General features: G+C 43.5%; 1 protein-coding gene across 1 annotated transcript; it reads left to right on the top strand.

Annotated features, from left to right (window-relative positions):
- Nucleotides 1-479: 479 nt before the first annotated feature.
- LOC140912579 (olfactory receptor-like protein COR4) lies at nt 480-1,478 on the top strand. Its single transcript, XM_073347194.2, has one exon. The coding sequence runs from the start codon at nt 480-482 to the stop codon at nt 1,476-1,478; it is 999 nt and encodes a 332-aa protein (XP_073203295.2).
- Nucleotides 1,479-7,476: the final 5,998 nt, after the last annotated feature.

The raw sequence follows: 7,476 nt of genomic DNA on the forward strand, positions 1-7,476 counted from the left end.
TTTGAAATATTTCCTCAATGAATGCATGTGTATCCTGTGTACTGCCTGGTCGCCAATGATTTAAAAACACAAAGGCAAATTTAGGTGCTGGAAACTGTCACCCAATAACCAGACAGTGTGATGCAAACTGTGTCTTCCTCCTATACATGTTATTGTTCCCAGGTATACTGGAGATCCACGGATCCTAAGTCTACACTGATCAGTGAAATTAAAATATCAGCCGAATCAGGGTCAAAATGTGTAAATCAGACTAAATGGCAGGGTTATGCACTTTCCTAGAGATAAAGGAATTTTTTTTTTCCCTCAGAAGAAGTGAAGGAGTTCTGGGTTTTCCCATCAGTTGTTACAGGTTCCATTCCACGACTCAAAGGGTCTCTGTGCATATGACCACAGTTCTTTATATTAGCATACACCATTCGCATGAGAACTAATGCCTTCCTTTGTGGTTGATCCCGCAGCGAGCACCCAAAGCTGAATGAATGGCGGGAGGAAATTGTACGACAGTGACCGAGTTCATTCTCACAGGACTGACAGATCGTCTGGAGCTGCAGGTCCCCCTCTTTGCGATGTTCCTAGTGATCTATGGTATCACCCTGGTGTGGAATCTGGGAATGATGGTTTTAATCAGGATCGACCCCCGACTTCACACCCCCATGTACTTCTTCCTCAAGAATTTGTCCCTCGTGGATGCCTGTTACTCCACAGTCATCACTCCCAAGATGCTGATGAGCTTCTTAGCCGAGAGGAAAGCTATTTCCTACACAGCTTGCATCATCCAATATTTTAGCTTCATATTGTTTGTCATCTCTGAGTGCCTTCTGCTGGCAGTAATGGCGTACGACCGTTATGTAGCCATCTGTAACCCGCTGCTGTACACAGTCATCATGTCACCAAAGCACTGCCTGCGGCTGGCGGCTGGTTCATATCTATGGGCCTTCCTGAACTCTGTGATACACACGAGCGGTTTGCTAAGATTATCCTACTGCCACTCCAATCTCCTGAATCATTTTTTCTGTGATATCAACCCGCTTCTAAAGCTCTCCACTTCTGGCACCTATGTCAACGAGCTATTTGTTTTCCTCTTTGGCAGTCTGATAGAGGTGATCAGCATTGGGACCATCCTCATCTCATACATCTTAATTATTGCAACTGTGCTGCAGATTCGCCCCACCGACGGCAGGTGCAAAGCCTTCTCCACCTGCACCTCCCACCTGACGGCCGTCTCCATGTTTCACGGGACAATTGTCTTCATGTACTTCCGACCCAGCGCCAGCTACATGCTGGACACAGACAAAACGGCCTCCGTGTTCTACACGGTGGTGATCCCCATGCTGAACCCCCTCGTCTACAGCTTGAGGAACAAGGATGTGATGGATGCACTGAGGAGAGCAATAGAGACAAAATTGAGGGCCCATTTTCCCCCAAAGGGTGTCATAATAGGACAACCAAATCATTCAACGGCTGCTCTGCACACATAGGGCTTTTTTCCACTATGAGGTGGATCAATGCTGTGGCGATCGATCCACTGGGGGACAATTTAGCAGGTCTAGTGAAGACTCACTGGATCGACCCTGATTACTCTCCCATTGATACTGGTACTCCAACAGAATGAGATGAGTAAGGAGAGTCAACAGGAGAGTTTCTTCTGTAGACTCAGTAAAGTGTGGACCCCGCAGTAAGTAGATCTAGGCTATGTCTATTTGAGTGACACTACTAACAAAACTTAAATTATGTAGCTTCGATTGACCTGTTCCCTTAGTGTAAACTAGGCCATGTGCTCTGATTCAGAAAGTCCATAAGCACATGTTTAAGTATGTCTCCCTTTGACTTCAGTGGGACGTAACCATATGTGTAAAGTTAAATGTATTTAAGTGCTGCCTCAGACAGAGATGCTTTTCTGAGTAGACACCTTATGTGCATAAAAAGGCCATGTCAGTTATTAAATGATGGTTTGGCTCCACTGTACCTATAGTAAAATATTTTGAAATTGATTTTTCAGTGTAAGATGTAATAGTGTGATTCGAATATTGTTTAGAATTACTGAATAATAGGGAAAAGTTGACACTGCAACAATGGATTCATAAGCAATAACCAGGATTGGTTTGATACTCCAAAAACATTGACAGGTATTTGTTCAAATAAATTTTGTGATTTTGCTTCAATCAGATCCACAGCCCAACTCATCTGTTTTCTGGGAGGCATTTGAGTGTGTGTAATTACATTGAAAACCATGTCTGTTGAAAGGGAGAATGTCATGAGTGCTCACTCAGATATAATATTTTGTCAGTACTCACACCCAAAATCTCCCCCGCCCCCACCCCACACACATGCACACAACTCTTTGTGAGTTTAGGAGTCGCAATTAAAGACCAGGTAGTTTAGGTGACCAAACACATACAGGCACATTTTCAAGAATAGTCATTGTTGGTGAATGCCACCATTATTGGGATCTCAATGTAAAAGACCTTGGGCCCTATTTTCCTAAGCGCTGAGTACTTGCAGCTCCCCTTGACTTCAGCTAGAGTGATGGATCTTTTATTTCTGGAAACGAGGGATTGAGGGGACTGAAGTTGGGCACTAAAGTCACTGGCCATTTCTGAAACTTTTGGGCATGACAAATTACAACAGTGAATACCTGAAGCACCAGTCACCTCAGGGTACGTCCACACTGCAAGCTAAGCCCACGGTTGGAACTCATGCTCAAGTCAACTCAAGCCCCCTTCCATCTCCACATAAATTGCACTAACCAAGGGCTCAAAGCCTGGGTCCAAGGACCCCAAAGTGATAGAAGGTCTGAGCCTGAGTCAAGCTAAGACCCAGGGTTTACGTTCTTTATTGGCTTGCAGTGTAGACGCAGCCCCTCTGGACTCCTGCTCTGGGAGTCAGCCAAAACTATCCCGAAGGCTGAGTTTCTTTGTCCACACTGCACCACGAACAAAGAGTTTAGAGTGGTCACATTTTGGAAGCATGGTAGGAACTCTGGGATATAGGTGGTTGAAATGGGGATCACATAATGCCGTGTAGATGCTGGAGCCCCAGTTTGGGACCCAGGATACAACAATCCCTAACCTGGGGTTACAAATGAGTGTAGATTCTCAAACCCGACCTTAACAAACTCAGGCTCTGCAAATGTGACTTCTACTAGCCCAGGGCTTACACTGCAGTGTAGACATGTCCTCAGAGAGTTAGTGAGTCACTGTGGTGTGGCTGTGTGTTCAGCACAATGGGGCTCTGGTCCCAGTTTGCACCTCCAGTCATGACTGTAAAAGTGAGAACATTGAATTACGGGCAAGTTTCAACCACCTGCCAGGCTCCTGCTAAGATCCTTTGATTTTATATCTATGATACTTTGATCAATACTGAGAGCAAAAGGCCAAACAGGAAGGGCCAGCAGTCTGGGCGCTAGTTGTAATTTGGAAGACGAGTTAAATTCCTATCTCTACCACAGATTTGCTGTGTGACCTTGGACAAGTCACTTAGCCCCTCATTTGAAATTCTGTAAAATGGGGTTAATAGCACTTCCTTATTTCACAGAGGTGTTCTGAGGACACAGTCATTAGAAGGTTGTGAGATACTCAATCATTGCAGTAGCTGGAGCCATATATGTCCTTTACACACATCGCAAATACCTTACTTATGTTGGGGAATGCTGATCCACATGAGCTGTCCCATTCACTACTGCAGGAATAAGATGTCACCCCTCAATAAGTGTCTAGTGATGTGGCTCAAACAGATGTAGAAAATGGTTACCATTATCAATAAGAACATTCCTATAACCGAGCCATCGGGATGCCTTTGGTGTGGTGTGTGTGTGTCCTTTCTCATAGATACCACACCTGACCAATGATGGACCAATCCTCCATGAGTGTATCTAGTTCTTTTTTGAACCCTGTAATAGTCTTGGCTTTCACAATATCTTCTGGCAAGGAGTTCCACAGGTTGACTGTGCATTGTGTGAAGAAATACTTCCTTTTATTTATATTAAACCTGCTGCCTATTTATTTCATTTGGTGACCCCTAGTTCGTGTGTTATCAGAAGTTGTAAACAACACTTTCTTAACTACTTTCTGTACACCAGTCATGATTGTATTGACCTCAATCATATCCCCCCTTAGTCACCTCTTGTTCAAGCTGAAAAGCTCCCGTCTTATTAATCTCTCTTCATATGGAAGCCGTTCCATACACTTAATCATTTTTGTTGCCCTTTTCTGAATCTTTTCCAATTCCAATATATCTTTTTTTTGAGATGGGGCGACCACATTTGCACACAGTATTCAAGATGTGGCCGTACCATGGATTAATAGAGAGGCAAGATGATATTTTTTGTCCTATTATCTATCCCTTTTTTACTTATTCCCACCAGTCTGTTCTCTTTTTTGACTGCAGCTTCACATTGAGTGGATGTTTTCAGAGAACTGTCCACAATGACTCTGAGATCACTTCCTTGAGTGGTAACAGCTAACTTAGACCCCATCATTCTCATCACTGATTCCCAAGGGGCTGTAAGAGTGTGGCGGAGAGCATGACTTGGTCCCCGGCATGCAGCATCCCTGCTCCTACAATGGTACCTGCCATGTTCCATTCTCTTTGCCGACCTAGGGTGCCATTTGCAATGTACAATGTTGGTTTTCCAATGTATTTGAACTCTGGGAACATGACCTTGTGTCTGTGAAACTTCGCAAACTAATTAAATGTGACTTATGGATGGTTCTGAACAGTCACCTTCCGACCGGTTGGAGTCTAGAACTTGAAACACCAGGAAAGCTGGTGGGTGCACAAATTCAGGGTTCCCGTTTGGCCCTGTTGTAGAGCATCTCCTCCAAAACCCCACTCCTCCCCTGCTCATGACCTCCTCCCAAGCACCCCCTGGTGGCCTGAGTGGTCCTGCAGAACTCTGCCATCCATCTCTCCCTCCTCCAGGCTCCACAGCTGTACTCACAACAGATCAGTCTCGCCGGCCCTTCCAGCCAGGTTTTATTTATTTTTCAAGTAGGGTGACCAGATGTCTGGATTCTATAGGGACAGTCCCGATTCTTGGGTCTTTTTCTTCTAAGAGCTCCTATTACTCCTCACCCCTGTCCCGATTTTTCACATGTGCTGTCTGGTCACCCTATTTCCAAGAGACAACAAACAAAAAGAAGCATAAGAGTATAAGACAATTTTACTGCTGGCCTTAGTCTCTGCTCTCGGGGTCTTTCCTCCAAGGTTATTGCCAAACTCTCTGTCTCTAGCCTTCCTTGCTGCTCCTTCCTTTCTCTGCAGCTCCTGCAACTCTCTCAGACACTTTCTCTTGTGCTACCAGCTGATCAGTAAGAGAATCCACTGATCCGTTTTCAGGTGGGCCTTCTTAGCCGCTAGGGTTGGCTGAGCTCAGGCCTCCACTCCTTAAAATGCCAAACCACCCCAGTACAGGGCTATTTACAGGGACAGGCCATAATCAAAAATCTAGGTCTTTTCTACATTATCTCCCTCACTTTCTGCTTTACCAGCTAGCACCAATACCATGTGTTTCTTTCTCCCATTCCATTCCCTGTGTGTTTTCAAATTGCTTCCTCTGCATGGAACATCCTCACCACGCAAGTTCCCCAATGCACCACCCTTTCTTTAATAGTAATAATGATTATTCATCAAAAGAAAAAGAAATTGCTAGTTCTTATATACCCTGCTTTCTTTGTATTTTTCAGTCTTCCTTCGACCAGAGGGTCTTTGAATTAGGGAGTGTCCTTACTTTTTCTGCCTTGTAAAGCACACACTATTGATACTGGACAGATAAATCATGGATACATCATGCACACACCAAAAAAACCCTTTGTCATAAAGGTTGGTCTCATCAGTAAAGTAAGCCATAAAAATTAGGAAATGCACAAAGAACCAAAAAGCTGCAAAGTCAGGCACTCTCAAGTTAGGAAATACCAGAATGAGCATTGCCCATGCAACATTAACTGGAACTCCCATTGCCAGTTTAAGAACATCATGACGTTAATCAATAGAGTAACTTTGATGTCTTTTCATGTTATGGCAGTATAGCTTCATTCCATTTTGCACATATATGGAAAAATCATAAGTAGTATTCCTAGGAGCACAAGAAGTGGATTTAAGTGACTGATGATTCAGAGAAAACTTCCCTGGGCTAACCAGAGCATATGAATATTCAAATGTCAGTGTGTGAGCAAGCTTGCTAGTGCTATGAATATTGATAGCCCCATCACACCAGTACTTCATAACGGGTACTTGTACATCACAATCGTACATCTTTATAAATTGATTGGACTACATATACCCTTTATCTGTCCCCACATCATACTCGCAAGTCAATGGAGTTACTTCTGGGATGAATCTGTCTCAGGGTTTACAAAGTCCAAAGAAAGCCAAACAAAGCAGACCCTTGATATAATTTCATGATCACCAGAGAAACTCTTTCATGGGTTGGAGAGAAGATAAAGAAGTAAATTGAAGCACTCCCATAAAAATGTCCAGGACTGAGACCTATGGTGCTGAACTAATGTGCACTGGAGAGACTCCATTGAGCCCAATGGTCAACGGCTCTGGTCCTTAATGAATGACAAGGGGGCTGGTATAGTTTTTTCAGATTGATTTGAATGAGAAGGGGTAGCTATTTTATTTATACACAGCTGTTCTCTGGGTGAAGGTGCCACTGTACAAATTGTCTTGGCAAATTGTCTTAACTTCAGTTACACTACAAATAGGTTTACTTCTTCATTACTCTGGCAGAGCAAGTGTTAATATTGACATTATTTCTGTATCATGACTCATATGTTGTTTTCCTAACCATTCCCAATATGTTTGCTCACCTAATTAGATAATGACAGAACTGCTCAAAAAACAATGTTTTAATGAGCAGCTTATTATAATCCATAATAATGCATGCTGTCTACAAAGTTCTCCAAACTTTGGAGAATTATGTCAATATGAACATTACTGGCATAACCAGTGCTGGACAATAGCATTTACTCTTTCCCTTTTTTCCCCCTTTCAATATCTTGACTTTCAGGCCAAATTCATAGAATCATAGAATATCAGGGTTGGAAGGGATCTCAGGAGGTCATCGCGTCCAACCGCCTTGCTCAAAGCAGGACCAATCCCCAATTTTTGCCCCAGAACCCTACATGGCCCCCTCAAAGATTGAACTCACAACCCTGGGTTTAGCAAGCCAATGCTCAAACCACTGAGCTATCCCTCCCCCTCATTTCTAGCAACATTATTTTATGCCAGGGCTATATTTGGCCCATTGTGTCCAAAGCCATGACAGATCAAACCAGGTCACTGCAGGCATGAGTCTATGATCCTTGCTCACATTGACTAGCACTTACTCATAGCAGTGGCCCCAATAAGATCAAGTTCTACTCAGTGCAAGTAAAGCAAGATCGGCTTAAGTTCTAAATAAACTAAAAATTGTAATCCGCACAAGACAGACAAGAAGGGGCTTTATCCCATACATAACAACATGTTAGAGCA

The sequence above is a fragment of the Lepidochelys kempii genome, chromosome 6, assembly GCF_965140285.1.
Source record: "Lepidochelys kempii isolate rLepKem1 chromosome 6, rLepKem1.hap1, whole genome shotgun sequence".
NCBI classification, from domain to species: domain Eukaryota; kingdom Metazoa; phylum Chordata; order Testudines; family Cheloniidae; genus Lepidochelys; species Lepidochelys kempii.

Excerpts from the sequence above, each read along its gene's own strand:
- LOC140912579 (XM_073347194.2), top strand. The coding sequence starts at position 480 with ATGGCGGGAGGAAATTGTACGACAGTGACCGAGTTCATTCTCACAGGA.